This window comes from Marmota marmota, unplaced genomic scaffold (genome assembly GCF_001458135.2).
Source record: "Marmota marmota marmota unplaced genomic scaffold, marMar, whole genome shotgun sequence".
NCBI classification, from domain to species: Eukaryota; Metazoa; Chordata; class Mammalia; order Rodentia; family Sciuridae; genus Marmota; species Marmota marmota.
The window spans coordinates 13,099,104-13,126,951 of NW_026000206.1; the positions used below are offsets into that span (position 1 = coordinate 13,099,104).

Below are 27,848 nucleotides of genomic sequence, written 5' to 3' on the forward strand. Positions count from 1 at the left end.
ATGACTGCTGACCCCTCAGTATATACCACTACCCCACCTGGTGCACAATGCAGGCCTGGACTTTCGGCCAGTAGGGCCCTGGGGGTGCATGGGTGCCGTACAGGAAGGGAAGCCTTGCCCTGATGGGCTGAGCTCCACAAGGCCTGGCCTGGGACCAAGGGGCCTTCTGGGGAGGAGGGGCTCACAGTCCCTTCTGAGGCTCAGGATCAGGGGGCAGGGGCCCCACTTTCCCAACACCCTGCACTACAGAGAGAGCCCCAAATGCCTCAAAGGAGGCCCGTCCTCCTGAGGGTCCATCCTGCATTGGACCTCCCCCGGGAAAACCACCTCTAGGCTGCCCTGTCCTCCCTGACCTTGGGCTCTTCAGCAAGGGCAGAGGTGAGAAGAGGAAAGCCAGAGACAGAGAAGTAGAGATAGAGACAGAGACAAAGAGACACAGAGAGACAGAGACAAAGACAAAGAGAGACACAGAGATAGACATAGAGACTCAGAGACAGACAGACACAGAGAGAGAGTCAGAGAGACAGACACAGAGAGCCAGTCAGAGAGACAGAGACAGAGACAGAGAGGGCAACAGCTGAACAGGGCCCTGGACTGTTCTAAAACACCTCTCATCAAATTCTTCACTTTGAAACTGACACCTGCTATTTCCAAAGTGTTAAGACCAGAGAGGTCTAAAGAGAAAGTGGTGGTTCCCAGGTCGAGTGTGAGGATGCTGTCCCTCTGGAGGGGAAGCGAGGCTTGTACTCCTGCCAGCCTGGCCTGGCCCCAGTTGGAGCCTTAGGAACAGACCCGCTGCCTGTTTTCTCCCAAGGCCACAGGGAGCCACTGAAGGTGGCCACTGAAGGAACCAGCCTCCCTCTGGCTGCCCTGTGGTAACTGGTCAGTGGAAGGTGGTAACTGAGGGACCAGGAGGCTAAGTGGGGGGGTTCCAGTCCCAGCCTGGCCTTCCTGGCCACGATCCCTGCAGAGTCCTGTGACCCTCGGGGTCTCAGCCCTCTTGAGTACTGCTTTGTGGATTCAGTGAGATGAAGAAGAGGGCTTAGGAGCTCTCAGATCCTGAGAGCTGAGGTCAGGATGGCCACCAGCAGGTTGACCTGGGCTTCCCTGAAAGCTCACCACAGCCACCCCTCTCTGTGCTCCTCTGTGGCTCCCCAGTGCTTTGAATGAAACATAAACCTGTGAGCAGGGGTGTTAGGACCCTAAGGCTGGCCCCTGACCTGCAGGCCAGAGGGCCATACAGCCCAGTTCCCATGTGTCCAGTGAACTCCCAGGCAAAGCATGGCAGGAGCAGGGGTGACAGGGCCTAAATGCAGGTGGGCAGTCCAGGTGTGGACCCCACCCCACCCTGACCCTAAGTGGTAAGGCCTCCACAGGTGTCCTTCCTACCATTTCGTCAGTCTGAGGCCTCCAGACTGACGGCCCACCCCAGGAAGACCCCAGGGTTTTGGCAAGCACAGCCAGGTGGAGAGTGCTGGTCCCTATTGCATCAGCTGGGCTCAGGAGGTCCCCAAGGGACAGGGCCATGTTGCCAAGTCCTGGGCTCCATGTTCCCTAAAGGCAGCCCCCACATCTCCAAACAATCTGGGCCAGCCTCCCTCTGCTTAGAGGACAGAGAGTATCCTTGTGGCCCTGGAAGGACGTGCCTGGCGCAGAGCTGGTGAGCGATAAGGGTGGCCTTCGGGCCAGCCTGGTCCCTCCTTCGTGCTTCCTCTGGAGCGGGTGGGGGTGGGTGCAGGGTGCAGCTGTCTTCAAGCAGGCCAGGCTGCAGCCCTCCAAAGGTACCCCCTGTTAACCTTTGGTGGATTTCCCTTGCTGTACTCCCCAGAGAGGGAGATCCAGGCCCTGCACCAACACCCCTGTGTTTTCACTGCAGAGTGTGGGTGAGGCCCTTGCACCCCAGACTGCCCCACACCCCTCCCTGGGTCCAGCACCCTGGGAGTCACAGCAGTTTACCTGAATTAAGACCCTCCACCTTTTCCACCCCCAGGGGCAGCCCTTGTGGATTGGGTGGCCACTCCACACAGAAGCAGCTCACAACTGGGCTGGGCAGGCTGCTACTCCTGGCCATAGTTTCTCCACCTCTGGGAGGAAGTGGCACAACCCCCTCAGAGTCTTATAAACTAAATCTGCATCACCCTGGGGCCTGGCAATACCTTCCCAGATGTGTGCCTAAAAGGAAGGAAGTCACTGGTCCCCAGAAAGACTGTCCTCAAGCTGGGTTGCCCCAAGAGTCCCTGGAAATTTGGGGGGTTTCGGGGAGGAACAGCCTGGGTCCAGAGTGGCCATCATGGGTGCCAGGTGGCTGTTGGGGCACTGTGTCTCACAGGGGCAGACCACAGACTGCATTTGGGAAGCCCCTGAGACTAGGCACTGGAGACCGTTCACCCCACAGCCTGCAGACCCCATCTCAATAAAACAAAGTAGAAATAAAAATAAAGCTTGCACAGAGAGACTGCCGGCCTCGTGTGGCCTTTGCCAGCAGAACCCAGGACATAGTCAGACACGCACCTCAAATTGACGTGGGTCACTTCTCAGCACAGTGAAATACAATGGGGCAAACTGACACTAAAAATTACCATCCTGCATCTGAAATTCAAATTCCACAGGCATTTGGATTTTTACTTGCTAAATCTGATGGCCCTGCACCCACTGTACAGAGAGGACCTGGATTTGGTGCGAGGACCCAGGTGGGGAAGGGAATGGGGTGCCCGTGGGAAGGTCTCCATGGGCAGTGGTGCCCAGGGTCCTGTGGAGGGGGTGACCCAGTTGGCACTGGCCCCTGCCCTGGCACCAGGGCTGCGCTTCAAGGCTGGGCCTGAGACTCCCCCGGGAGAGATAATCTCAGCTTCTCGGTATTTCCTTCTCCTCTCCCACACCCACCCCACTGTATCCGGACACTCGCGGGCCATGGGAACACTCCTTCCAAGGCCGCGGGGTGCATGGCCTCCAAGACCTGCCCTGGAAGGACTATGGCTGCACTGTCCAGACTGCTGACCTGGCTGCCCGTTCCAGGGGAGCCCTGGGCGCATGTGGTAGGAGCCTGGCCCTGGGCTGTCTGGGGAGCACATGCACACTATGACATATGTCCACGTGAACACCACACACCCTCCTAACCTCTATTCCTTCGTTTCCGTGGATCCTTGGCCAGCTGGACAAGGTGCAGCGGGGGCCGCATCCTAGGTTGGCCACAGAGGTTCGTCCTTCCCAGGGTTCCAGCTGAGGCCTGCCTCTGACAGGGCGGGCTGCCTGTGAGTCCTGGTCCAGGTGTCTCATCTACGGAGGGGCAGGCCAGCAGGATGGAGCCGCAGGGCCCACGGCTGCTCCAGTTGGGGTTCTCCAGGAGACTCCCCCCACCCTCCTGGCCAGTGGAGAGGCCGCCCAGCCTGACTAGGCTGGGGATCTTGTGAGAGCCCCTTGAGGAGCTGAGGGTGTTATCACCCCAGGCCCCCCCAGGCCATGCAGCTTCCGGAGACCCCACCACTGAGCCCCAGCAGGGGTGGGAAAGGCTGAATAGACCCTGGTCCTGAGGTGGGGTCGGAGATGACCTCGCCCTGGCTGCTAGTGGACTGAGGAGTGCTGCCCCCAAAGGGCCAGGGCAGCAAGAACTTCAAGAAAGGGACACCTGACCTTCTCCAAGTTGGCTCCAGCAGCTCAAAGGGCCACAGAGAAGAGAGCAGGGGCCTCACACACCTTCTAGAAGTTCAGGGCTGTGCAGGGCTATGAGGTCTGTGCTGTGTCCTGTGTGTGGGCCCATCGGGGAACAGCATGTGCCTGTGTGTGCGTGGGGGCTCAGGCTTGGGTGTGGGCATGAGGCATGACCTGAGCACTTGGTAGTGGACCTCAGGCTGGGTCAGCGCAGGTAGTAAAGGGTGTGCCCCACCCCTCTCCCCTGCAGTATGTGTCCAAACATGTCAACCAGGAGACGGTGGAGGGGTAGCTGAGGGACACAAAGGCAGCTGCCCAGGGCACCTGGGGCAAGGAGTGAAGGGAATCAGAAAGTCTGGAGCAGAGCAGGGAGGGTCAGGCCCCTCCTGACAAGCTGGCCAAGTTGGCCCTGGGCACAGGAGGCAGGCACAGCTGGACCAGCGGCTGACTGGCCTGCAGTCCATTCTCGGGTGACCCCTGGGAGCCCAGAGTTGTATGTGGGGTACAGGGGAAAACTTGCTCAGTGTGCAGCACCAGGGACCTCAGCGCACCCACCACTGGCCTCCCTCTCCTGCGGCCTCAGCGGGAGGGATGGAGTGGGAGCAGGGAGCAGGGTGGGGAAAAGACCAGAGGGTGGGGAATCACCCTGCCAGGGTCTGGGATCTCCCTGCCACTGGGCTCTATCTTTGTGGGTGAGGTCATTGTTACACCAGGGGCTGAGACTGAGAGGTCATTGTTCATGCGACCTGGCCCCAGGGATGGCTCTTGAGGGAATTTTTATATTTTCTTTTTAAGCATGTATGTATGTCCCTTTCCAAGTTACGAAAATGGACTTCAGATACGTGAAACAGCAACTGCAGGACACTCGCAGACCTGTTTAGGAACCACTACTTCCCTCGCTTCCTAATTATAAGACAGTACCTTGTTACCACGGAGACTCGCAGTTGAGAACCAAGTAGGGGTTTGGCCACAAGGTCAGTGCTAGCTGTTGGCCTTGTGTAGGTTCAGGACTCAACGATGGGTTTTCTGAAGGTCACCCACCTCCCGCTTCATGGCAACACCAGTGTTCTCTGGGGCACCTAGCAGGTCCCACTGACTTGGGCTGGGGTCTGCAGGCAGCTGCTGTGACTTTAACCCACAGATGCCACCTCAGGCAGGCCTGGAGGCAGCTGAGACACAGGACAAGCCGGGAACAGCTCCATGGGCCGAGCATGCAGTCTTCCAGACGCATCTGAGCAGGGGTCCTCACCCAGGGTGTCTGAGAGTAGGGTCCCCCAAGGCCTCCTGAGGCACACTTGCAGTCACTTTCACTCTGAAGACCCCTTTCCACCACACACTGGACTTCTGTGATGTCCCTGTCCTCCTTCTCTTGTCACCTTTGGGCAGTTACTGGTATGCTGAGTCACTGCCCCAGGCTGGACCTGAGTGGACACTGCAGTGTTTCATGACAGCACCTGCTCAGCATAAGTCTCTGGTCACCAGAGACATCACCTCTACCACCTCCATGCAGCCTAGAGAGTCAGCAAATTTCCCCTGACATTCATTCTTAAATGACTAGAGAATCTTAACCCGTGCAGAAGGCTATGTGCAGTGGTTACAGAGAGCCTCCCAGCTGAGGAAGTTCATGGCACGGACCCCAGCACCTCCTGACCACACCCCGTGACAGCCCTGACCCTGGGTCCCCCCCCCCCACCTGCTTCTCTAAAGTGCAAGAATGGGCTCCAGCAGTGGCACCTAGTGTGTGTGTCCAGTCTCTTCAATCCAGCCACCTGCCTGCATTCCCCACTGCAGCACCTCAGCCCCAGCCTGGCCCCAGGGCCTTTGCAGCCACTGCTCCCTGGCCAGAGCTGCCAGCCCCTTCAGCATCTCCTCTTTACTTAGCAGTCATTCTGCGGTTCCTACGTCCTGGCAGAACACCCTGTTATCCTCCTGACTCTCTCCATGAGGGCGTGAGCCAGGCAGGGGTGCAGCATCCCAGGTTGCTGGCTAGAGCTGTCAGATGTGGTGTTTCCGGTTGGGCCCTGAAATGTCTTCCCATCTTCAGAAGCACTGAAGCCTGCGCGGGCCCTGGCCATCCAGGCACCGGCCTCAGTGGGGTACACTGGGAGCAGGCCCCAGGCTGTCAAGGGGCCAATTGGATGCCAAAATTGTGTTCTCCCTACCTACATAGAGGAGTTCCGTGACCCAGGCGCCCTCCCCAGCAGTCCTGGCTAATTTCTGACTGATATGGCTCATGCAAGAGCCTTCTCAAGTCCTTTTTGGATCAGAAGAGGAAGACATAAAAGGAAGGAAAATGAAGAAATTCAGGCCCTCTCGTTAAAGTCCAGGGCTGCCATGTTGCTGACCAGTGTTGCCACGGAAGGAACAAGAAAACTGGATGGGCCCTAGGGCCATCCTGGCCAAGGGCTGAGGGCCAGGGGCAGTGAGCTGGCCACCTCTAGGGGGTGGAGCAGAGCCACTGGTGGCCTCCAACACTTCCCAATTTTGCAAATGAGGAAGTGGTGGGGAGCCCTCACCCAGGCCTCTGCAGACAGCATGGTAGCAGCTCAGTTCACACCTCGAGGACCCTGAAGTTCCCCGGGAAACTTATCATTCTTTTGCAGTACTGGGGGCTGAGCCCAGGGATGCACTACCCCTGAGCTATATACCCAGCCCCTTTTTTTTTTTGAGAAAGGGTCTCGCTAAGTTGCCCAGGCTGGCCTCGAGCGTGTGACTCTCCTGCTTCAACTTCCTGAGTCGCTGTGATTACAGGTTTGCGTCACTTTTGCTCAGCTGTGGAATACCTAGCACACTGGAAAGTCTGCCTGAGAGGCTGGGGCACCCTCCTCCTTTCTAGCTGATCCTGCTGGCCTGGCCCTGGGGCAGGAGCATCCAGCGCATTCCCGTGTCCACCTTTTCCCCGTGTGGGAAGTGCCCTGCATGCTCTGGGCGGACGATGCTCCGCTGCTGGCTCCCTAGTGTCGCCGCATCTCTGCACTGGGGCCAGGACCAGCGCTTCTGTGAGCGAGCACAGTGCACCGCAGGGAAGCATGCACCTCAGTGCTGGTTGGAGGTCAGGTGCCAGCGACCCCCTGCATGCTGCCTCCCATCCTGCTGTCCCTGGAGAATCTTTAACCTTTAACCCCAACAGCAAACATTCCTGGGGACCCTGAAGCACTTGACCCAAGAGCCCTGGGTCAGGCCGTCTTGGTGTCAGAAGGCTTGGGTCCCAGGTGGGGGCCGACCCTACCTCCCAGGGTGCGGGGCACAGTGCATGGGTGGAAGGGGACCAGCAGGAACAAGAGGGGTTGTGCTGGGGCCGCCCTCCCCAGACAGGGTCCAGAAGCCTTTACTTGGTGAGCCTGTGCCAGGCATACCTCCCCCAGCCCCAGAGACCAGGTGTCCCTCAGCCAGGGCAGGAGCTTCGGGGCGGCTCATGGTGTGAGTGGCCTACTTTCCTGATGCTTAAGCCCCAGGCTGACGTCCCACGGGAAGCCCCCTTGGCACACGGGCAGCAGAGCTGGGCCTCCCGAGAGCAACAGGGTAGGGCTGGGAAGGGGCATCATGGTGGCCCAAGACACAAAGGCCTGGAGCTGTGAGTACAGGGGGTCCCAGAGCCAGGTTCTCAGTTTCCTGGTCCAGGGCAAGACTCTCTGCCCAGCACACAACCAGAGTCTGGGAGGGGCGCTCTCCAGGCAGAGTGGCCCAGGATTCAGCACCTCATTAGAGTAGACACTGTGCAGATGCCACTGTGGGATGGCTGAGTGGCCCCGCCCAGGTTACTGTTGGGGGCGGGCACCCTCCAGGCTCCACCCCCCAGTAGCCGCCAGCATTAGGGTTAAACTCTGACAGTGGGATGCAGTCCTACCCTGGCTGCAGGGCCCTGCACAGAGGTTCTGCCTGGACCCTGTAGGGAACCTCCTGGGGGCCTGGATTGGGGTGGGCGAGCTTCAGCTGAACAGGGTGTTCCGGGTGAATGGAGCACAACTGCCAGCCTCCAGGCTTCCAAGACACACCTATTTGGCTCTTCTTGTCCTTGGCATGGCACCTGATCCAGTGGGAAGTGCGTCCCCCCCAGAGTGGCACTGTCACCCTGGGCCTTGTTTTCCATTTCCTGAGCTACATCCTGTGTTCAACCCAAGGCCCAGCCCCACAGGGCCCAGCAGGCAGATGTGGACCACGGAGACAGCCCAGGGCACCCTCGCACAACCTCACAGCATCAGAAAACACTGCCCCTTGGTCCACCTGGCCCTGCCCCTGCCATGGCCACCTGCGCCAGCAACATAGTTGTGTGCCTGTGTGTGTACGTGCACACAGCACCACACATGCAGAATCAAATCACACACCTCTGGTCACAGACAGCACCACACATGGTGTCAGTCACACACACGCACATCCATGGAGTGTCATGCACAGTGTCACGTGTGTGAACCCACAGTGCTACCTGCAAACACACACACACACGCACACACACATACAAAGCCTCTGCCTTCCTTCAGGCCAACACTCAGCCTCAACAAGAAGCCAACCAGCCTCATGTGTGAGCATTCGTGTTTGTGTGTGATGCCCATGTGTCTGGCCATGCACACGCATGTGTGCAGTCAGGCCAAGGGCACCTGGAGCAGAGCAGCTGGCCCTGTACTGTCACTGCCCCAGGGGGCAGCGAGGGGCCCTGGAGGGGCCAGGGAAGGAGTGAGAAGGTGCTGGGGCCCCTGGAATTCCCAGGCTCAGCCTAGAGTAGCAGCCAGGCCAGCTGGAGGGGGTCTGAAGCTGCAGGGCCTGTGCTGACTTGGATGCCTGGCCCCGGTCCACGTACTTCCTGCCCTGCCCCCAGGTGCAATGCAGCTATGCCACTGGGACCTGGGAGCTCCCATCTCTTAGGGATTTAGGAAAAGACTTCCCTACTCCTGACGTCAGGAATCCGTGGGGCCACCTACAGCTGAGCCACCTACAGCTGTCCCCCTCCTTATCCACCTCCCTGGCCACCTGGGCTGGGGATGCTCTCCTAGAGGCAGTGCTCTGGGCACCAGGCTGCTGACGAGGATGATGGTGACAGAGCCAGTCATCAGGAAGCTGCCTTCCTGGCTGTAAAGTGACTCAGGGTCAGGTGGGCAGGGGCAGCAGGATGTGCCTCTGACTCAGGGAGGAAATGGGTTCTGAAACCCTGACCCGAGTCGGCACTTCTCCCAGGAGGACAGGGAACTGGCCCTGAGGGAGGGCAGCTGTGATGAGGCAGTGGGGCTCCAGTCAGCCCAGCCCTGCCCGCACTGTGAATGCTCCAGCGAGGGGGGCAGACCCAGAGGTCAGCCAGTCGCAGCCCTGCGCCTCTAGCTGACCAGGGTCAGGTGCACCTCGGTCACACAGTGTCCCTGACCTGAGATACAAGCTACCCCAGAAGTGAGGAGGCAGCAGGTCAACGATCCATGAAGCCTGTAGAGGCCAGGGGGCCCAGGTTCCACACCCCATCCTGGCTCCCAAAGCCTCCCTAGGCAGAGGAGGTGAGGTGGGCAGCTCACTTTCTCAGGGCCTCTCATGGGCCCTCATGCCCTCCCTCCACAGGACAGTCCAGCACAGATGGAGGTGACTTCCTGGGGCCCTGTCTGTGGAATCTCTCAGACTCTGGTGTGGCTCACTCCATGGTTCCCACCCCCTGGGCAACAACCCCAAGGCCCAGACAGAGCACACAGCACAACCTCGTGTGTTCACAGATGCAGTGATGAAACGTGGGGCTGGAGGGAATCCCACTGGCTGTGTCCCAAACCCATCTGTGGGGCAGTATGGCCCCAGGTGACCCCCAGCAGGAACCCAACCCCCACTCTAGCTTCTAAACCTGTGCCTTATACAGACGTCCCTCCCGGAGCCTGCTGGACAGTGCAGGGACGCGCAGAAGAACCGCCGGTGGCAGCAAGGCTCTGCATGCTCAAGGTCAGGGTCTGGCTGGCTCAGGATGGGGCTCCCGGGGGCACATGGCACTCCTCGGTCCCCAGTCGCATCAGCTCCGCGATCTGCAGGTCCTTCAGCTGCACCAGGTGCTCCAGCTTTATCACCTTCATCTGCAAAATCTTCAAGAAGCCAGGCAGGTCTGAGGGACATCAGGTGCATCCAAACAGCCAGGCCACATGTGTGCTTTCTGCCTCTGGGGAGGAGTGCCACACAGCAGAGGCAGGAGCAAAGGACCTCTCGTGGGGACACCGGGAAGGAACGGACGTGGGCCCCATGGGAAATGAGTCTGAGGAACCTGGGGTGGGGGTCCTGGGAAGGGATGACTTTCCTCTTCCCATCCCTATGCTTACTCCTGGAGCTCCCCTGGCCCCCCAGCCTGCCCCCGGCTCCAGGTGGAAGGGCGTGGGCAGGGGTAGGGCCCAGGGCCTGGCAGGTGCTCGGGGCATCTTTGCTGAGTTAACAGTTAACCGAATGAACACACAGCAGTTAGATGGTTTATTTGGTGTTTACTTCTAAAAGCTGGAAACCCAAGAAAACCTTGAATTAATTGAATGAAGGTGCAGAAAGGCCCTCTGGAGACATCTGCCTCAGACATGGTGGCCACAGCAAGGCTCAGGCTGGGGTGCCTGTGGCCCTCCACACCTGCTTCAAGAATGACCATATCCCAAACCTTCCCCATCTAGCAGCATGGGCCTTGTCATGTGCCCCAGGTGAGAAATGGGGAAATCTGGATTAGAAAAGGCTGGTCTGCTCCAAACCATGTGTCCAGGTGAAGGTCAGGAGTGTGAAAAGGCTGCATGAGGTGGGGAGGTGGGCAAGGGTGGCCTCCTGTCACTCAAAACAAGACACGGACCTTCCTTGAGCCTGCAGGTGGTGTGGCTGCTCCACATGGCCCACACCCTGGCCACCCTGCCAGTGCCCCTGGCTCAGTGACAAGCTGCAAGGGGCAGAGTGACCAGGGCGACACTCCAGCTGCCACCCACCACCACATAAACTGCCCCACGATGACTCCTGGGGTCTCTCTGACTCCAAGGTTTGTGTCTCACTTTGTAACATGCCAGTGGCCCTCGATGTGCCAACCCTTAGATGGCAGGTCGAGCTGATTCCTCTCCGGGTTCTCTAAAATGAAGTCCTGATGATTCACGGGGTCAGCCCACAAGCCAGAGCCAGAGTGGGGCAGCAAGGGTTGCGAGCTGCCCTTCATTCCTCCCCACAGCTTCCTCTCTGCTGGCCCTCTGATGACAAGAGGGCGTTCAGCACGTCCAAAGCCACACAATGACATCACTTTCCTGTTTTCTCAAGAAGACTACTCATCAAGATTGGGGTCTCAGGAACCGAGATGCTGTGGCGATTTCTGATGCCTTGCAACAGTGAGGCCCATCCAGCAGGCCTGCCCCACCCCTACACTGTCATGGGTCCTGGGCTGCCACCTGTGCTGCCAAGGTGGGGGAGAGGTAAGAGTAGTAGGAGCCCTTCTGAGCACAGGAACCCTGGAGGCCCCTGTGAGACAGCAGAGGGGCAGGTGTGTTCCTGAAGAGTCAGGTGAGCACCACAGAGCCAGCTAAGCACAATATAAACAGGTGAGCCACACATACCTATGTGCTCACAGAGCTCCAGGCTGAAGATGCTTGCCAGACCCTGGCCCCCTGGGAGATGGGGAGAAGGAAGAGGTCCCACCCAGGCTGGAATGGAGCAAGCAGGAGACTCTAATCAGCACCCCACCCCATTCACTTCCCAGAAAGGGAGCATCTTCTGCTCCCTGACCTGGGCCCAGCACTTCTGTTGGGGCCTGGCCTGTGGCCCCAGCACATGGGCTCATGACTGATAAGGTGGTAAGGCTGGCAGTAGATACCTGGTGGTGGGAAGGACTTATACTCTTTTCTCTGCTTCTGGGTATGACTGGAATATTCCGTACACTGTTTTCTAAATAATCAAACTAAATGTGGACTCTTCCTGCCAAGGTTCTGTCTGCTCCAGCCACTACTAAACCCTGCTCTGGGACAGAGCCAGCACGGCAAGAACTCAGCTGGGGATCGGACTGAAGCTGCTAACAGTGAAGGCAGCAGGTCCCTCTGATTCCCCATCCTGCAGCTCAGGATGTCTGGGAAGGAGAGCCCAGCTGGGCCATACCTGGACTGTCTCTTGCAGAATGTCCAGTGCCTGCTCCTTGTCCTCCAGCAACTGCCGAACCTTGGCCAGGTGCTCCCAGGCCCCTTCAGCTGGGTCCTGACTGAAAGGCAGATACCACACTTTAATCCAGTTGGTGAAGTAAGGGGAGAGGAAGGCCTGGAAGAGGGCTTGAGACACAGGGCCTACCATTCACAAGCACAGCTGCCCTTCTTCTCCAAGGCCCTCTGCTTCTGAAGGGTCTTCATACTGGTGGGAGCTGAGGGGCTTAGCAGGCCTGTGTCACAGACAAACACCATCAGCTCAGGTCCCCTGCCTCTAAGGGTGTGCACCTGTATGTGTGGGTGGGAGGGGTGTGCAGACCACGGGTCAGGCGGATTCAGATGCCATCATGCTGGGCTTGCACAGCCTGGGATGACTTTGAAGTGTGTTCCATTTGGAGACACAATGAATGGTCTGTGGACTCCCCTTAGGGGACTGCTCTCCAGGTGCTGATGGAGCCAGGGCCCCATCTTAGGTGTCTGCAAGTAAAACTATTTTCAGGGGCCTGTTGGGCCCTCTTTTTTCAGGTGTGTGAGCCTGCAAGTGCCACAGGGCAGTCTGGGAATGTGGTAATGCCCCTCACAGGAGGACAAGAGGGCCTCTGATAGGTCAAACTTGCCTGCAACAGGGATTTGAGTCCTACCTGCCTGTGAATGGACAGCATCCATGCTGGAGAATCCTGGATCCTGCAGATTTTACAGGTTGGGAAGTGAAATGTAGAAGATGAATGTGCTTGCCTGTGTTCCCAGTCACCACTCTGGGGTGGGGGTTAGGGAGCAAACTGTAGGACAGGAAGGGGCAGGGAAACTGAGCTGGTGTGGGTAGGGTTGTCCCAAGGGACAGGGTGTTTTCACCACCCTGAGGCAGGTGGGTCAGGCTGGGCAGGGAGTGAGGGATAGTAGCACTCAGGGAAGGGAGCTGATGGGGACAACAGCCTCATGTGAGGCTTGCCTCAGTTGGACCATGGGGCCACAGGGAGTGGGGGCTTTGTCACCATTTATTTGTGGGCTTTATCTCTTATAGAAGATTATCTAACTGTATGCAAATGGGAACAGATGCAGCCTGTTCCTGGGCTGTACCAATTTGCAGACATGAAGAGCTGTGCCAGGTGAGCCTGCCTGAGCAGGGTTGGCTTCCACTTTCTCCCTCAGTGCACACAGGATGGGCTCGATTGCCCCAGGTACATTGGCTACCACCTTACGGATGTCCTCCTCAGAGACACAGAAGCACAGCTTGCGAAAGACTTTCCTGCAAAGCAGCAAGGTGCACCCTCAGAGCAATGCCCCCCAGGGGCCAGGTATTGAGCCACAGTACAGTGCCTGATTTCCTGGGAGGGGAGAGGCTGAGTGAGGCCCCTTTTTGCCTGCACCCCCAGAGGCCCAGTGGTCACTCGGTTGATGGGTGGCCCATACCCCATCAGGGGGCCACAGAACACTTCATGCGCCAGGTTGTCAGGCCAGGCTTTTCAAGGACTGTGCACAAGTACCCATCTTCCTGACTGATGCAGCTCTCTGCTCTGAGAACTCCTGCTGACCTACCTCCCAAACACCTGGAATCTGAGTTCCTCTCACATAAGAGGGCTAACCAATGGCAGGCACCCTTTCCCCTCTGGGTCAGGGCAATGCCCTCATCTTCCCTAGGATCCTTTCCACTCCAGCCCTTTGAAATGCATGCACCATCAGAATGTGCCCAGGCCTGAGCCCTGCAGTGCCTCTAACTTGCCTCAACTGGAGGCTTGGTCCTCATGTGGCCTCCAAGACCTCTGGGCCAACCCTTAGGACTCCCCACTCCCTCCTGCACATCCACACGTCTCCCCCATCACTCTACACACTGTTACTCCTCAGAGCCTTCCCTGGTTCCCCGACCTGCAACATGTCTGCCCCACCCTGGCCGTTGGTCTTCACATCATTTACCACACCCAAAACTTTGATTACATTTTGTTATCCATCTGCTGACCATGAGACTCCCTGCTCCATGAAGGCAGGGACCTGTCCAATGCCAGTCTGCAGCTCTGGAGCACAGCCTGGTTCCCTTGGCTTAATGAGTGATTTGGGAAGCAGACCCACACCGACAGGCTGTCCTGGCAGGGAGAGCCCTGGAGCCCTAGGTTGAGGGTGAGGATCTGTGGACAGAACTGGCACTGAAAAGGGTCTGGCACCCACAGCTGGAAACTTGTTGCCAGCCTTCCCCTTCTCCCTCAGTGCACACAGGATGGGATCAATGGTTCTGGTGTGTTGGCTACCACCTTTCGGTCCAAAAGAGCTGGCTCCCCAGGCCAGCCTTGGAAACCCTCTGGAGCCCTTGCCTGTTGAGAAGGCTCCAGTTGCTTAGCTTCTGGTCAGTGTTGCAGGCAGGGATGTAGCTGTGCAGGTCCACCAGGCGCGGGTGAAAATGCTTCACGATCTCGGCCACCAGCACTGAGGGGATGGAGGAAGGGTAAGCCTGCATGTCCAACTCAGGCCTGGCTGCTACTGTTCCTAAGGCCTCCTGAGATGCATGCAGGAAAGGCACCAGCTTGTCCTGGAGACTTGGTTGGGGCTTCTGAACTTGGATCTGGGAGGGACCATGTGCTAAGAGAACTGGGGTTGCTCAGCCAGTGCTTACCCAGGGAGAGATGGAGGCCTGCGTTGTCCCCCCCGCCCCACCCCACCCCACCTTCCCCAGGGAACATCGAGCTGGACGCAGAGGCGTCCCCACCCCTCGGGAACCTTCGTCTACCACCGCGCCCTGCCTCCGCGGCTCCGCCCGCACCGCCGTCGCTGAAGTCCCGGGTCAGGTGGCGCTTGGGGCGGCTGAGCGGGAGCTGGTCAAGCCAGGCACAGAGGCCACGGAGGGCGTCCGGCAGCGGCCCTAGCGCCGCAGGAGACCGCCTGTTGGAGCCCGGCATGGCAGAAGGCTTGGGCTGTTGCCGGGAGACGGACCAGAAGGGGCGGGGCGCAGACTGGCGTGGAGCTGTTGTCGGGAGACGAAGCGGAAGGGCCGGGTCTAAGGGTGGCTGGGGCGGGGCGGGGCGGGGCGACGGAAGGGGCGGGGCCGGTGTGACGGGCCCTGGCTGCTCGGTGGGCCCGGGAGGAGTTCTTCGGACCACCGAGGGCTTGTGATTAAATCCCGGGCCAAAGGAAGGTTGACTGTGTACTGAGGACCTCCCGCCCCACAGAACTTGCGCGACAGTTTGCTGGGGAAACACAGCTCTTTATTGTTAGGAAGTCTAGCGCCGGGAAACGCCTAGCCGCCCTCGCTAGTGGCCGCCCGAGTGCACCCGCCCCAGCGCTTGCACACGCCGCTGTGCGGGCCCAGCCGGCGAGCACTGGCCCCTGGCAGCAAGGCCGAGCAGGCCAGAGTCCTGAGTGGAGCCGAGCGTCCAGCCAGGTCCGTGGAGGCCCAGGTAGTGAGCCCGGGATGCCAGCGCTTGGTTCCGAAGTGCCTCTCCAGACTTGTGCAGTGGCGGGACACTGGGCCGGCGCCCTTGTCACCTTCGGATGCGGGGCTTCAGCGGGACTTTGGGGCCTTTGACCCCCTTACAGGAGAAAGATAGGTTGCTGTTAAAAATCATGTGCTACGAAGGGCACAAGAGGATATTCCCTTTCACAGTTCACCCCCCACCCCTAACCACTTAGCAACATCCCTAGCCCTTTCTTTATTTTTTGAGACAGAGTCTCACTAAGTTGCTGAAGCTGGCTTTGAACTTGCAATCCTCCTGCTTCAGCCTCCCTAGCCCCTGGAACTACAGGTGTGCGCCACTGCACCAGGCTCTTTTCATCTTTCTTTCTTTTTTGTAGTTGTAGGTGGACACAATACCTTTATTTTATTTGTTTATTTTTATGTGGTGCTGAGAATCGAAACCAGTGCCTCACACATGCTAGGCAAGCACTCCTCCACTTAGCTACAACCCCAGCCCCACCTTTCATATTTCTTAAAATGTATATTCTTAGTTCACCCAACAGTAAGTCTGTGCTGTCCATACAATGACAACAGCTGTGGTAGCCACAGTATTAATGGCTAATACTTTATATGGAGGGTAGATTTGCTTATTCTAATAGGGATAAAAGGCAAAATTGACAGCCAGTTGAAGTGACAGTCACTGAAAAGTCCTCTGACAGACTCTGACAGATTATTAAAACAAAGTTAATGAATTTTTCTTTTTTTTCTCCCAGATAATCCCCAAAGTTTGTCAGACAATAATTTAAAGAAATCAATCCCCTCCCCATGCCACACATATACACTGCAGGGCAGTGCCAGTCAGGAGTGGGGCAGCTCTCTACATCTGGCACAGGTAGACTCCAAACTGTGTGCAGGGGAGGCTCACCTGAGTCATTCCAGGTGTGGTCTCTCCAGCACTGGGCTTGACAGGTGGCAATGGGGGTGCAGAGGTTGGCTTGACAGGCTGGGAGGGAGCAGAAACAGCTGATGAAGAGGCCACTTAAGTGGGCCAGGCCTTGGCCCATACTTAACTCCCCATGGCCCTCTGCTCTGCTCCTGCTGGGCTGCAGGCTTCTGTCTGCTAAGCTCTTTGTGGAAATGCCCTCTATGGCTCCGCCACCTGACAGCTAAAGCCCCAGTGCAGAGGAGCTCCCTGTCCTGGCAAACTACCCAGCCCACTGCAGCATCACCTGCACCCTCTCATGATCCCTGAAAGGTTCTATAATTGCCAGAATGTGGGTCTTTGGAAGCTCAAAAACCAATAATTAACTACTAAAGCATGTATCCTTTCCCAGGGCAGGGGGACTGTGAAAAGGGTACCTTGGGGTGAGCACTGTAGGTCTCAGCAACATGGGAAGGCACTGCACTGTGGAGCATTTCCCTTCCTCAGACCAGGCACAGTGTGACCGGAGACCACCCGGGCCTTCCTTCTTGCCTGGCTTTTCCTTGTCCTTGGCTAGAAATATCTCTGCCCATTTCTGTCCCTGTTCTTCCCATTAAGACCCTTTCTAGGTCTTTTTTTTTCCCCCCAGTACTGGGAATTGAACCCAGGGTCACTCTGTCACTGAGCTACACTCCCAGACCTTTTTATTTTATTTTGAGACAGGCTGTCACTAAGTTGCCCAGGCTGGCCTCGGCCTTGAGATTCTCTTGCTTCAGCCTCCTGAGTGCTGGGATTATAGGCTTGTGCCTCAGAGCCTGGCTCCTGGGACTATTTTTGCAATATGTAAATCTAAAATTAGTTCAAAACAAAAAGTTAAAAAGGAAAGAGAAAATCACTAGTAAGCAAACACCATGGTAACAGTTGTTGGGGGTGAAGTTACTTATGGGTGATAAGTAACTTGTGGGCCAGTTTGAAGAGAGAATCATGAATCCTCAATGGCCTCTCTTCTGTGTTCATTAACCACATAGCTCAGAGGGAGAAACTGCAGACACAACCAAGCCATGTGTCACATCCCTGTGACAGGATATGAGGGACCAGGCCCAGGATAATGTTGGGCAACATCCTAGAAAGGACACTTCCCTCACTATTCCTGCCCCAAACCCATCATCTCTGACAACTCACGATGAGCAGACAAACCCAAATCAAGGGACAAAACTGAGCCAACATTTGCAAAGTGCAAGGTGAGGACCAAGAGCCACTTGGGCCCCAGGAGCACCATGTGGGCCAAGCACTGCCTGCTCACGAAGGCAGGAGCAGCTCAGGTTGTGTCCATGCTAACCCGGAGGACTATGGAGGGAACACAAGGACTCTGCCATCTCTGCAATTTTCTATAAATCTAAAATTTGTTGGCAATTAAAATTAAATAATTCCCTAAGGCAGGGAAGGGTGTTTACCTTCAGGCCCCACACAAGCCACCTTTGGGGAGACTTCCTAGGACCCTGCCACTTTGTGGTTCTTCCCAGCCCTCAGCTGCCCACCATGATCCCCACCTTTGACCACCTAGAGGTAGACAGAGGCCTGCCTGGGAGGGCATCCAGCAACACTTGGTGGACAGCCAACCTGTACAGATGGGGCCATGCCAGACACCAGGAGAGAAAGCTGGGTCAGTCCTGCAGCTTGAGTTTGCCCAGCGGGAGGGGAACGGTCCAAGGTCACAGAGTGACATCCAGGGCTGAGGCTGAGGTAGTGCTCAAGGGCCTACCTGTTCCCACAGGTTCTAGGAATGGGAGCGACATGGGGGTGGGAGAGGGACTTCAGGGGTACCCACTGGGGCAGGCAGCCCATGCTAGGGGAAGGCCTGTGACACTGCAGGGGCAAAGGGGAGTCCAGGAATTAACCTCAACTTGCAAGGCTCCAGTGAGTCACACTGTGAGAGACCTTTTCAAAACCCCAAAGCCATATCCCAAGGGAAGTGTCATGAGGGCTGGCGAGGGCCCCACAGGCGGAGGCTTCTTACCTGCTTGGGCTTCAGCTTTGGGAGGGGCTTGGTGGGTGGAGCAGGTCTGAGCTGATGGGGAGAGAGGAGTCAGGACCCCACATACCAGTCCTATCTCAAGTCTAGAGGACTGATCTGTGCCCCCCTGGCCCCCATGTCTTCACTGAATCATTTTAATGTCATCTTAGGCCAGGCTCACCTGCCTTCCCTGTGCCTCAGTGCCCCCATTCAGCCACCAGGCCCCCTGCTTCCTGGGACAGCTCAGATACTTTCAGAACACCTGGTCATCCCAATCAAGGCCACTCACCTGGTCTGGTGCCTTCTGTGGGTAGATAGGGACTGGGAAGGGTGGACTGGACATGACTGGAGGCTGCAGGGGACAGGAATGTGAGCCTGGTCCCAGAGGGCAAGGCTGAGTGCCCACCTAGTACCCATCAAGCCCCTCCAAGCAAAGCCTCTCCGTACGTGACAAATCTGCCCCAGCTCCTGAACCAGCAGGTCCTGAGCCTGGACACAAGGCCATCCCTATCCCTCAGCCATGCGGCCACATTCCAGAGCTGGAGGCAGCAGGGGTGTCATCTTCTCAGAATGAAGGCTGAGAACCCCCAGAGCCACAAGTTCAAGGTCAGACTCCAAATACAGATCTCCAAAAGGTCACCCCGAACTCCCAGACCCTAGGACCCTGCACCACAGGTGACCACAGCAGCCTCTCTTGGCCCTAGGCCAACACAGGGACATATGAGTTAATTAACATGATGTCCCCAGTGGGTCATACACTGGGACAGAGAGAGTCCTAGGGGTCCAGGTGCCTCTCAGGGGATGGTGCTTACTGCAGGGGGCAGCCTCTTTGGGGCCACAGTGGCTCTGACGGGCTGGCTGGGGTGCGTGGTAGACACCAGCTTTGGGGGCCCTGGAGCCCTGCCCTTGGTTGGCCCACTGCTGCCTGCCTCCTGGAACAGGGGGTTGGAGAGCCCCATGGTGGTCTTGGGTGCTACACTCCTGGAGAGGAAGAGAGGAAATAGCAGTCAGTGTCCCCACCAGGGCTCAGGTCTCCTGGCTGTGCCCCCCAGCCTAGTTTTTCTGGGGTCCCTCTGCTCTGGCAGACCCCATGCAGGCTGCAATGCACATAGTCATAGCCATAAGACACAAGGAGACCAAGTGCATGTCCCTGAAAGGGCAATCCCTGGGGCCCAGTCACACTGGAGAGGTGCTCAGAGGTCCCAGGCAAATCTATCCTGCTGCAGCTGGCTTGGAGTCAAGGTACTGGCCCAGGGCACAGCAGGATCCTAAAGGGGTGCTCATGGTCCTGGTTTGGGGGTGGGGGCCCCATCTCTGGACTTACCATACCCCACCTCTAGCCCAGACCACCCTTGTCTGAGCCACTGAAAGGAAGGGCCCCAGCAGGGTCCTGAGGTGGGTGGGTCCCAGCCACCTCCTGGGCTCAAGCCCTGCTACAGCCACCTGGGAGCCCAGTCCACAGCACCCCCAACCTGTGTGAGAAGTGGCTTCTTCCTCAAACAGTAGTGGAGGCCCTTTCCCAATAGCTCTAGGCCCGGAAGTATATGTTCCACACACAGATCTGTCGCAACCAGCGAGTTCTCACCTCCTGGGCACACGGCTCCAGACCTTGCGGTGTACGATGACGCCTGCCAGGGTGGCCAGCATGGCCATCAGGAGCACTAGGGGCACCAGCACGCTGACCAGGAGACTCCCAGGTGCTGGGGAACACAGGCCTCATAGCAGCCTGGACAGCTTCAAGCCTGGGTGGGAGGGCCCTCAGCCTCCCCAGCCGGCCATGGCCATGCCCTGGGCTCCAGGGCTCCCAGCTCCCAGCAAAGGGTCAGTAGGCATGGCAGGTGGGGGGCAGGTTCTGAGTCCACAGTGCTATGGGTGCAGCCTAGCCAGGCCCTTGAAGTCAGGGTGCTGTGGACAGCTACATGCTCAGTGGCCACTGGGGAAGAAGTCACTGTGGGGCTGACTGACCCTAGGTTCCCAGCCAGGCTGAAGAGGGGCCGGAGCACTGGGCAGAGGATGGCATATTTTACTCTGAGCTGGACACTACCTTCAATCATCTAGGAGGTGGGACATAGGCTCCCTTCTGGCTGCCATAGGACTGGCTGTTGATTGCAAACCATCCCCTAAATATCACCTCGCAAGGACCAGGTGCAGCCTTGAATTCAGACCTGGCCCTGAAGGCCCTACCTGCCTGCATGTCTGTCAGTAGCTCCGCACAGTGGGGCGGTGCCCAGCCCACGTGGCAGTGACACTCCCTCTTGTGGTTGCACACCTGCAGGGACAAAGGGCCTTAGGGAATGTAGCCCATAGTGCAGCAGGCTGTTCCTGCAGCATAAGGGCCCTGAGCCTTGCATGCACCCCTGCCCAGGTCACAGCCCTGGGCTTGTAGGGGGAAATGACCACAGGCCTGATTCCAGGTCACCCCTTCCAGCCTCAGCCCCAAGAAGGGGCCTGCTGAGATCTCCCATTAATGGACACACTGGGCAAGGCTGAGACCCCATTCCTACATCCAATGCTGCCACCACCAGTGGCTCTGTCAGATGCAGGCAATGGCAGCAGCTTCTGGGGCACCAGGCAGGGGGCAGCTGTCCCTTGAGGCCACACGCACCCCATGGTTGTGGCACTGGGCGGAGCAGTTCTTGGATCTGTAGACCTGGAGGTCTTGGCAACGCCCTTCCCAGCAAATCTGGAAGGCAGAGGGGGGCCTCCTAATCAGCTTGTCTGGACCCCTGCCCTGGCCCTATTCTCAAAACCAAAGGGCTAGGTCAGCTGACCACCCCTGGAGGCCTCTGGAGGCCCAGAACCTCTGGAGTCCTGGGTTCTCGGCAATGCTATGGGTTCCAGAATATGAACTGGGAACAGGTGTCTCCGCCTCCCTTACCCACCTCAGTCTCACTTGAAAGTGTACAGAGAACCCCCCCCACACACACTCTACCAACAGACCTCTGAGTGTGAAAACCCATCTGCAGAGGGGCCTGTGTGGGACTCGTGTCCGGGCGGCCCACATGCCTGCATGGGGCATTTGGGCTACTCAGCTCACCTTCCCCTTATCACACCTGGTGCCCTGGGGCACAGGCTCATAGGCAGAGGCCTCGCTGTCCATGTGCAGAGCTTGGCAACTGCCCGAGTAGGAACTGAGTGTACAGGAGCTGCGCTCTGGGGGCTGCCGGCCCCCTGCACAGTATAGGACCCCACATCTGTCGGCCCTGTAGAGAGAGGGCAGGGCATGGTCGGCCCTGCACTCCAGGAGATAGGCAAAACCCTCCTTCCCTCCCTACCCTCCTTCCTCCCTTCTACCATGATGCTGAGGTCAAGCTGGGATCCTGGAAGGCAGGGTGAACCCCTGGAGGGCCACCTGCCCTACAAAGCTAGACTCCTCTCTGGGGACATCCTGTATCCTGGGCCTCTGCAGTCCAGCTCACCTGCCCATGCTGGGGGTGATCCTGCCTCTGCAGCCTGGAGAGATGCTGAAGGAGAAGCAGGTGTCTGCAGCAACCTGTGCACCTAGGAGCTAGAGCAGATTAGCCTGACCAAGGACCACAGCCACCCCCGGAGGCTGGCCTGTATCCTGTGCTCACAGGCCTTACCTGGACCCCACAGTTCCTGGCACCGCTGGGCTAGTGTGGGGCAGTGCCCATTAAAGCAGTAGCCCCCAGGACAGGGTGTGCCGTTCTCCTGGAAGACATCCTCTGGGCACGCTGGACTCCGGCCATCGCAGAACTCCTCCAGGTCACACTGGTCCCTCTGGGGGCGGCATGGCTCACCAGCTGGCTTCACCTGGCCCGTAGAGAGGTTCAATGTGAAACAGGCCCAGGAGTTGCTGCTATTGGTGTGGCTGCCCTCCTACCCGCTGCCCTGGGCTCACCCTGCACTCGTGGCAGCAGGTGCCATGGGCACACTTGGCCCCCTCAGCCAGCTGGCATGTTGTGGCATTGCAGCAGCGGTTCTGACAGTCCTGGGAGACAGGGGCATGAGCAGCTGCACCCTGGGCAAGAGCCAACTTCAGGGTGGATGGACCCCACCAACCACCAGGGGCAACCAGTGACCACTCTCCTTTGGACTCCCTTACAGATTGTTTGGGACACCCAAAAGCCATGTGTGTTGTGGTGCACAGGGCACCTGGCTTGGGTGGTCATCTCAGCACAAGGACAGAGGCCACATCCCTGATGCTGAGGAGCAGAGGGTGGGGTTGGGGCAGGACATACCTGGGGAGTGCCACAGTCACACTGCTCCCCACGCTCCACAAACATGTTCCCACACACAGGGCCTCCCACCAGCCGGTCAGGGTCAGGGGCATTGGCCAGGCAGCCTGTCTGGGGTTTCTCCAGGAACATCTCTAGGTCAGTCCTGCTGCACCTGCTGAACGTCCTGGGGAACTTGGAGCTGCGAGCAGGGGGTATGGCTGTCAGGGGCCATTGTCACATTGCCCCTTCCCACCCACTGTGTCCCACAAGGCTTACCCAATGCTGGCCGCCATGATGCAGCCACCACCCTCCCGTGGCACGGGGCAGTAGCATCCCTGGACATTCTCGTCATGGTTCATGCCCAGGTTGTGGCCCAGTTCGTGGGCCATGGTGGATGCCACGCCAATAGGGTTCTGGCTGTGGTCCTGTGCAGAGGGCTGAACTCACTGGGGCAGCACCTTACCCATCCACCCAGAAGGTGAGGTGCTCCCTCACCTTCAGCACCTGGGGCTTGGTGCCGCTTCCTGCTAACCACCCCTTAAAACATAAAAACAGGTGTTGAACCCGTCCCCAGGGAGGCGGCCTCTCAGGTGTGCTCCAGGGACCTGCGTGACTGCCTCCATGTGTCCAGCTCAGCCTCTGGGCTGGCTGCCAACCCACAGGCCAGTTCCAGTAAACCTGGACAGGGGCTCCCTTTACCTGATTCACAGCCCCGGAGGCCCGAGAGCACAGGGCAGACACCTGAGCCAGTCCCACGGTGGTCCCGGTAAAGTCGACCCCCCTAGAAACACACGTGACATTGATGGCCTGAAAGTGGCTCCCCTAGCCCCTCCCCAGGCCTCATGGCTCTGCCTGGAGAGTTTGCCCTAGAGGCCTGGGCTAGCCAGGGCCCTGCCATGGTGGGTTAGGGTGCAGGCCCTCTCACGTGATGAGCTGCACATTGTCATGGGGGTGTCTCCCCATCAGGTCCTGTGCCCGCCAGGAAAGGAAGTTCTCCAGGGTGATGTTGGCATGGGGGCTGATGGGGACCTTGTCCCTGCTCCAGATCTCCAGGCCCACCAATACCACACGGAAATTGAGCTCCTGATAAAACTGCAGAAGACAGAAATCCTTGGGTCAGGCCTGGTTGGTGGAAGGTCAGTAAGGTAGGAGGCAGGGGGTGCCCCCCATCTGCTTCTGGGGGACAGGGCACAGATGCAGGCCAGGTCCCAAGCTCAACACACAGAGCCCTGAGTTAGATCTTCTCTTGGTTGTCTTTCCTGCCCCACCCACTGCGGCCACTCCCACTTCCCCCAGCTACCTGGCTCCCCATGGACCTGTGTGGCTGAGGGGTCCTGAAAACCCTGCAGGAGCTGGAAACCCTCACAGGGCCCTACAAAGACCGCAGCCCACCTTGTCCACATGGTTCACCACCTCCAGCACACGCCTGCGCACGGCCTCTCTGCTCCCCAGCTGCTGGAACTGGGGACACAGGACCCTCAGGCTGGGCCAACACCATGTCCCAACCTGCCCAGCCCACTTGCCCCCATGCCCTCACCTCCTTGCTGTCTGTGACCACATACAGCTCCACATAGCGGGTATCTCGGGACAGGGGCCAGTTCTGGGGAGAATCATCAATCTTTCCAGCACAGTCTGCCCCAGAGACCACCACTGCCCAGTGTTGGGAGGACCGTCAGGCAGCTCCAAGCAGAAAAGAGTCTGCTCCACAGCTATGGGTCTGAGCCAGACCCACCTTCCAGGGCTTGGGGATGGCTCTGGGGCTGCAGGCAGAAATACCCAGGCCCAAGCAAAGGGACCAGGGCAGGACCAGCCAGGTGGGGCAAGATGTTGCTTACCCGGGGCTGAGGCCTGAAGGCTGCTGAGACCCGAGGCCCCAGAAGGTTGTCCAGGCTGGCATCGCTGACCCCACAAGTCCCAGCCTTCTGCTGCAGGTGCCTGGCCTGGTACACTGCATGCTGCCCCTCCTCACCACCTCCATCTAGAGGCTCGATCACATGGATGGCAGAGCCCACCCGGAAGAAGCCCCTGAGAAGGGGAGCCAAGTGAAAAAGTGGGCATCTCCAGCCCATCCCCACCTGCCCATCTGGGAAGACCAGGGGCTCTGATCTGCACCCCAACCAGTAACACAAACTCCCCATGGGTGACACCTGGGCCCAGTACGCAGGAGAGCAAGCTGGGTGGGCCTACCCCACAGGCTTGGCAGGGCTGGAAACTCCTCACAGAAGTCCAACAAGTGCCTTTGCACGTTTCAAACACGTGCAAGAAGGAAGCGTTTCTCTAAGTCTAATCCCAAGCCCCTTCTTTCTTGGCCTTAGTCTACCCGTCTGTAGAGTGGAACATCCTGCCAGGGTCTGAGTACACACCTGAGGCCATCACATGTACTGAGGCTAGCAGCAGAGCTCTGGTGACCCTCCACGTGACCCTGGTAGAGGCAGTGGTCCTGTAGAAGTGTGAGAGGTCACAGGTCTGGCTCCCGTGGCCTGCTGGCCCCAGGAAGGCAGCCCCATGCCTACCTGCCCATGCCACTGCTCTGTCACCTCAGAGCCATTGGCAGCTGAATAAGTCTCTGTGTAGCCCACGCCCAGCAGGTCCCTGGAAAAGAACCCCAGGAGTTCCCTGAGCTCCAGCATGGGGGATGCAGGCGCTGAAGCCTGCACTGCTGCTGGCCAGGGCACCAACCTGAGGGCCAGCCCCCTGCTTACCTGTTTATCCGCAGGTGCAGGGTGAAGGTGTGTCCTCCGGCCCCAAGGACGTAGCTCACACTCTCAGGGTACAGGCCCTGAATGGGGGTCACGGTTGAGTAGCCTGCAGCCTTGGGCCTGCACTCCAGGCAGCCCAAGAGCCCCCAGGTGACTCTTGGGCCCTTCAGGCTCAGACAGACCAGAAGGTGGAGGGGAAGGTGGAGCCAAAAAAGACATAAGGCTCTTCATGCCTCCTGGCCTGTTTCTCCACCAGCCCCCAGATGGTAAGGACAATGCCACCTTTCCCTGGAGGAAGCAGCGGGATGGATGTCCTGCTGGGCAGCCCTTACGGCCAGGACGGCAGAGAAAGTGGGGGAAGGGGTAGGGTGCATAGGCCCCTCCAGTGCCACCCCAGCCAGCCTCCTCCCAGCCCCCTGTGACCTTGCTCCCTGCACACCCCAGCCCCACACTTAACATGCTAAGCCTGCGGCCCTCTGGACAATGCACATCTGCCTCTGGGCAGGTGGGAGCCCAGGGCAGCAGACAGGTCTATGGGTCCATGGCAGGTTCCTGGGGCACAGAGGCAAGATCAGGGTAGGACAGGCCCCTCACTAGAAACACATCCACACACACCCAAGCACAAACCTCACGGATACCCAGAGTCCATAGGTGGGTCCGCACACCCACTGGGCTTCAGGAATCCTCCTGGAAGGCCAGGAGCCCTTCTCAGCTCCCAGCCCTGGGAAATCCCGGCCCAGCCCAGAGCCCCGGAAGGTGTGTCAGACACACACAAAACCCTGTGGTGAGCCATCATCCCACTTCTCTTCTGGAGAGGAATTTGGCTGATCAGCCCCTGCCAAGTAAAACTGGGGTGTGGTGTGGACCAGCACAAGCGCCCCTGCCCTTTTCCTGGGGCCAGAGGACCCTCCCCCCAGTCTGGCAGGGCTCCTGGAGGTGAGGCAATAAGCCTGATGCCCACCTGCAGGCCCCAGGCTCTGCCACAGGGTGGGGCAGGAGGAAGGAAGAAGGTGAGCACAGGAGGGAGGGACCCAGGTCAAGCCGGAAGCAGAGGCCAGCCTCAGGGTCTGCCTGTGAGCCCTGGGGCTGTGCATTGCAGTACCCAGATACCCACACAGCACCCCACAGGAAAAGCTGAGGGGCTGCCTAGTGGGGACATCAGACTCACCCTGTGGGAGGGCAGAGCTCGGCGGGTGCGGGGTCCAGGCAGACGTTTGGGCCACACCACCTCATACTGCTCCACGGGGGGCAAGGATGGGCTGAGTGCAATCGCTATGGGTAAGAGTGGTTAGCAGACATAAAGGCCTCCTGCCTAAGTAAGCCTGCACCTCCCTGAGGCTATCACCAAATGGCCCAGGGACCAGTGACTAGAAGGTCTTACCCCACAGCCCAGGTGAGGGCTTTGTGCCTAAAGACCTCAGGACCGAGGAGTGGGGGGGAGGCAGATTGAGTGGCACACCATGTGTGCCAGAGACCCTGGAAGCCCAGCCTGGGACAAGTCTCTTTGTCTCCTACATTCTCAGGATCCCATCTAACGGCACATAGCAGCCGACAGCAGCCACCCCCACCCCAGGCTGCTTGCTTCCTGATGTCCTGGAAGCTCCTTGATATCCAGCTGCAGACCCAGGACCCAGCCCTCTCTGGTAACAGAGGCCACCTACCTCAGACTTCTGTCCCTGAACACCCCACAAACCTCCAGGAGAGGTAACAGAAGCAGCCCTCTAGGAGTCCCAGGCTGAAACCATACCTCATCAGGGAGCTCCCAGGGCAGCCACCCCGCAGCCCCACAGTGGAACCCAGGAACCTGGCTCCTCCGGCAGCTGGAGCCGCCCTGCAACCCTCACCCCTGTGGTCTCAACGATCCTGACAGGGAAACGCCCCCGGCGCCAGCTTCTCTTACAGTTCACTTCTCAAAGTTCCTCCCTCTGGCCTCTGCTGTACCCTGGCCTCTCTGAGTGACCACCCATGTAACCCATTCCCCCAGGAACCAGCCTGAGGACGGCCAAGTGACCCAGTTGGAGCCCTGGCCATCGATCAGAAGGCCACCCTGCCCCACGTCCTGAGAGGACTCCTGGGAATCATCCTCTTCCCACTCACCCTGGGGCCACAGTGCACAGAGCAGCCAGAGCCAGAGGCCGCCCATGGTGCTGTCCCGGGTCTCGTTGTGGTCTGGAGGGTCTTTGCAGAACTAAACTGAGCGCTCTGCGGGCTCCAGCCTATGCACCCGCCTGGGGACCAGCCTGGCCAATCGCGTGGCAGAGGGGCGGGGCACATGCACCTGGGGAGGGCCTCCAGGGCAGCCGGGCTAGTCTGAGTCCACTTCCCGGTGGCTTCCTGGTACCCCTTCATTTCTTGCTGGTCCCCCCATAACTGTCGACTAAATTAACAAGGGCATGGGTGTGAATAGAACCTTGCCACTCCCTACAACTCCCAGTAACGCACGTGTACCTAGGGAGAACGAGGCCCCGCCTCTCCCAGGCCTGCCTGAGCTGTGTGTGGGGTCCAGCTACAAGGAGGCAACTGAGGGGCAGTGAGTGACTTGTGTGTGTGAATCCTCTGACTTCCAGGGGAAAAGCAACCCCATGCAGGGTAAACAGGACCAGCCCTATGCCCTACTCCAGGCCCCTGAGACCTCACTGGGGAGGAGCCAGACAGCTGCGGGTCCCAGCACAGATCATGTAGGTGTGGAGGCTGCCTAGGCTGGGGTCCATTCCCAGCTATGGGGTCCTTTTGGACCAAGCTCCCTGTGCAGCCCTGGTTTCTGCCCTTCCTGCCCTGTAGGGCAGGAGTGGCCCCAGGATCAGAGCCTGATCCATGTGGGTCCTCCTTTGTAGCAACATCCCCCACTTTCGGCCAGGCTTTGGGGTGCAGGTGCAGGCCAACCTCACAGCCTTCCCAGACTGACTCCAGCC

At 58.6% G+C, this 27,848-nt stretch overlaps 2 protein-coding genes across 13 annotated transcripts; both read right to left on the reverse strand.

Annotated features, from left to right (window-relative positions):
* Nucleotides 1–9,324: 9,324 nt before the first annotated feature.
* LOC107152939 (sperm flagellar protein 1-like) lies at nucleotides 9,325–14,728 on the reverse strand. Of its 4 annotated transcripts, XM_048791435.1 has the most exons (8): nucleotides 14,458–14,728; nucleotides 14,045–14,156; nucleotides 12,819–12,987; nucleotides 12,383–12,425; nucleotides 11,887–11,974; nucleotides 11,701–11,800; nucleotides 11,166–11,252; nucleotides 9,556–9,689 (listed from the first exon to the last, which is right to left on the reverse strand). In XM_048791435.1, exons 1-7 carry the CDS (start codon nucleotides 14,624–14,626, stop codon nucleotides 11,166–11,168), a joined length of 768 nt encoding a protein of 255 aa, XP_048647392.1. In that variant the 5' UTR covers nucleotides 14,627–14,728; the 3' UTR covers nucleotides 9,556–9,689. The 4 variants fall into 4 exon arrangements, with proteins under 4 accessions (XP_048647390.1, XP_048647389.1, XP_048647392.1 ...); XM_048791433.1 differs by lacking the exon at nucleotides 11,166–11,252 and having other exon boundaries at nucleotides 9,325–9,689; nucleotides 14,491–14,728; XM_048791432.1 differs by lacking the exon at nucleotides 11,166–11,252 and having other exon boundaries at nucleotides 9,325–9,689.
* Nucleotides 14,729–14,825: 97 nt separating this feature from the next.
* Nucleotides 14,826–27,275, reverse strand: Adam8 (ADAM metallopeptidase domain 8). 9 transcript variants are annotated; one of them, XR_007343221.1, is made up of 25 exons: nucleotides 27,034–27,237; nucleotides 26,105–26,208; nucleotides 24,940–25,016; nucleotides 24,751–24,829; nucleotides 24,601–24,677; nucleotides 24,073–24,262; nucleotides 23,775–23,837; nucleotides 23,630–23,698; nucleotides 23,163–23,329; nucleotides 22,937–23,018; nucleotides 22,514–22,662; nucleotides 22,259–22,436; nucleotides 21,919–22,008; nucleotides 21,641–21,830; nucleotides 21,476–21,557; nucleotides 21,094–21,259; nucleotides 20,662–20,739; nucleotides 20,241–20,325; nucleotides 19,642–19,756; nucleotides 18,869–19,037; nucleotides 18,346–18,408; nucleotides 18,060–18,110; nucleotides 17,593–17,662; nucleotides 16,046–16,123; nucleotides 15,195–15,256 (listed from the first exon to the last, which is right to left on the reverse strand). XR_007343221.1 is itself a non-coding variant. In XM_015498403.2 (24 exons), exons 1-24 carry the CDS (start codon nucleotides 27,077–27,079, stop codon nucleotides 15,209–15,211), a joined length of 2,496 nt encoding a protein of 831 aa, XP_015353889.1. In that variant the 5' UTR covers nucleotides 27,080–27,231; the 3' UTR covers nucleotides 15,062–15,208. The 9 variants fall into 9 exon arrangements, 8 of the variants coding, with proteins under 8 accessions (XP_048647379.1, XP_048647381.1, XP_048647380.1 ...); XM_015498403.2 differs by lacking the exon at nucleotides 17,593–17,662 and having other exon boundaries at nucleotides 15,062–15,256; nucleotides 27,034–27,231; XM_048791425.1 differs by lacking the exons at nucleotides 17,593–17,662; nucleotides 18,060–18,110 and having other exon boundaries at nucleotides 15,062–15,256; nucleotides 27,034–27,238.
* Nucleotides 27,276–27,848: the final 573 nt, after the last annotated feature.

What these genes read in the sequence shown, in the direction of transcription:
- LOC107152939 (XM_048791432.1), bottom strand. Translation starts at nt 14,626, where the DNA reads ATGCCGGGCTCCAACAGGCGGTCTCCTGCGGCGCTAGGGCCGCTGCCG. An exon ending in CTCTTCATGTCTGCAAATTG is followed by an intron (nt 12,426 to 12,818) that starts GTACAGCCCAGG and finishes TAAAATCTGCAG; the next exon opens with GATCCAGGATTCTCCAGCAT. An exon ending in TGCTGTCCATTCACAGGCAG is followed by an intron (nt 11,975 to 12,382) that starts GTAGGACTCAAA and finishes TCTGTGACACAG; the next exon opens with GCCTGCTAAGCCCCTCAGCT.
- Adam8 (XM_048791422.1), bottom strand. Translation starts at nt 27,079, where the DNA reads ATGGGCGGCCTCTGGCTCTGGCTGCTCTGTGCACTGTGGCCCCAGG. An exon ending in CAAAGCTGAAGCCCAAGCAG is followed by an intron (nt 16,124 to 18,059) that starts GTAAGAAGCCTC and finishes GCTCCCTCCCAG; the next exon opens with CCTGTCAAGCCAACCTCTGC. An exon ending in CCACACCTGGAATGACTCAG is followed by an intron (nt 15,257 to 16,045) that starts GTGAGCCTCCCC and finishes TTCTCCTGTAAG; the next exon opens with GGGGTCAAAGGCCCCAAAGT.